The sequence below is a fragment of the Sycon ciliatum genome, chromosome 2 (genome assembly GCF_964019385.1).
Source record: "Sycon ciliatum chromosome 2, ocSycCili1.1, whole genome shotgun sequence".
Taxonomy (NCBI): Eukaryota; Metazoa; Porifera; class Calcarea; order Leucosolenida; family Sycettidae; genus Sycon; species Sycon ciliatum.
In genome coordinates, this window is record NC_088644.1 from 16084572 (window position 1) to 16087130 (window position 2559).

Genomic DNA, 2559 nt, shown 5'->3' on the forward strand with positions numbered 1-2559 from the left:
AGTTTGGCCTTAATAGGTTCACAGGTTCATGATGTCGTAGATCTACATGTACCTGTGTACATGTACCATGTACATGTACCAGGGCAGGTGTACTGCTGGGTACGACTCCCGGGGGATCCCCTCAGCCCTGGACCCTGGCCGGCGCCGCGGCCTGGCCCGGATCGCGACCACGTGTTTGATTCAAAACAAAAATATTTTTAGTTTTGAATGGTGGTTGCATATGCGCATACTTTAAATAGTGCAGGCACGCTTTCTGGAGTGTCGATATCTGCTTCACAAGCTTCGCATGCAAAGAATTAGAACGTGTTTAGTCTGTCAGCAGCACACTCCACCAGCATGGATGGAGGAAAGAGAGGAGTGAAGCGGCCACATTCTCAATCTGAAATTATTTCATGCGAGGACGACCGTGACATGAAAACTCAAGCCTTTCTCGAATGGTCACAGCTATTTCAGCTGAATCCAAAGGTAGCGTATTGCTTTACTGCTTACTCATGGCTATGGGCTTTTGTTTATCTCTTTGTCTGTCAAATCCTATACAGTGAAACCTCGTTAGTCCATGCATAGAAAAATAAAGGGGAACTTCTAGCTTTTGGCCATAAATGGGTCCAACTTCGGATTTTTATATATTTTTTGCAATGAATTGGGAAAAACCATGAAAATACAGGCCGTTTGAATCCACTTGCAACAGACTGTCAGTACATTGTGTGGTTCGAATCCCAGTCGAGGTACCTTTTTTGAAGAAAAAAAAGTAAAGTTCACACATCCGCGTTACCACCGGCTATACAATTATGTTGAAGAACAAAACCAGCTTGGGAAGTTTTGCTTGTGTCAGACCACCACCATGCCTGTTATACCAAAGCGGCAGATGCAGTGCCTAGCGGCGAGGGCGAGGTGGTACGTCTCACAAACCTCGTTAGCTGCATCCATGTTACCCTTACTCCGAGTAGTGAGTACTGCAATTCCACAAATTTTCGGTGTACTTTTATTTTCGGTACCTAAAATTTCAATACACCGAACAAACACCAACACACATAATCCAATAGGGAACTGCTTCTCTGTACCTAAAATTTCTGTTCACCTAACCTGTCCCTTTGCCCTCATACCGAAAATATTGAGCACCGAAAATTTCTGAAATAAGAGTACCCAGTTGACCGTGGATGTCGACGCAGTTCATTGTATGTACTTGGTAGAGTGGTTCACGCATGCATCACATGCATCACCACATTTGTTAGCACAGTACATACTACCTGCTGCCAGCGCGAGTCTCGAACTCGGGACCTTGTGATTCGCAGGCAACCCCACAATCACTCGGCCAAAGTGCTGGGTCCTTTTTCAAATTTCACGGCACTGCAATGTGTACGATAAAATCACCATCATCATCATCAAAAGATAATTATGGGAGCTTGCCAGGGCCTAAGCCGATCTTTGAGGAATGGACTGTAAGTGCATGTAGAACGATGATGAGATAAACTTTCTCTTTTAATAAAGGAACTTACGGTAATATTACAGGGTGCGACAGAGCTCTCGGCCATTGAAGAAAATGTGGAAAGTCAACTTCCCCTCTACGCTGCGCTCTCAGCCGACCCTCCTGCACACAACCATCACCACTGCGAGGACACTTCCGTAGACGATATTGATAACTCCTTCAGACAGCTGTTTCGCTAATACGTAGCTCATCAGTGAAGATATTCAATGACAAAAGATATATAAGACCAAACTGGTATTATCAAGAGTACATAACCCCCCCCCAGAGTGTGCAACTCCCACATACCCTGTTGTCCCGACAGAATTTCAAGTTGACGTCATTATTTATGACGCAATGCTCCTTGCAGCAGTGATTTACAACATGTGTACGGGTGTCAACGCATCACACGTTTTTCTTTGCAATAATTTGTACAGGATCGATCGGCTTCGGTCAACCACAGGTTCCGGATTCGTCTGATAATCCGTGTACAGTGCGCATTGCATCATCAAAATGACGTCAACTTGAAATTCTGTCGGGACAGCCCCCATAGTGGAGTTGCACACTCTGGGGGGTTATGTACTCTTGGTATTATATAGCGTTTTTCACGTACAAAACTGGCATAGCCGCGGTGATAACGCGGGAAAAGGAAAGTGTGAAGTACTGTTGACGCGCATGGAACTTGCATGCAGCGTCAGAAATTCGGCGCGGAAAATCAATCTTTTTACCATCCGAATACTCGCACGGCAGTGTCAAGCTGTTGTTCAGACGCCCCTGCGGGAGTGGGCATAATTCTATCGAAATCTTTACCCACATATGTTCATGGTCTTTTGTTTAAAATCCCTTCGATTTATTTGAGGAGAGTGGCTAGTTCCTCAGATTTCAGTATTTTCTTACCGAGGGATTTCTCAAGGTGTTCACAAACCCCTGCCATGCATGAAGGTAACTGCACAATTAATCGCCATACAATACCCTTTGTAGCAAGAGTCGAGAATACAATAGCATCCTGATCACAACTTTATTGTCGCTGCAGTGAAACCTGTCTACAGTCCATTCATTGGAAACTGGCACCCTAACTTTTTGGTGTCTCCCTCACA

General features: G+C 44.9%; 1 protein-coding gene across 1 annotated transcript in view; it reads left to right on the plus strand.

Moving 5' to 3' along the window:
* Window positions 1-210: 210 nt before the first annotated feature.
* LOC135808923 (N-lysine methyltransferase SETD6-like) overlaps window positions 211-2559 on the plus strand; it is a 17573-nt gene continuing 15224 nt past the window's right edge. The window contains exon 1 of the mRNA XM_065322171.1: window positions 211-465. Coding sequence (XP_065178243.1) covers window positions 337-465 — 129 coding nt within the window. The 5' untranslated portion in view covers window positions 211-336. The remainder of the gene's footprint in view (window positions 466-2559) is intronic.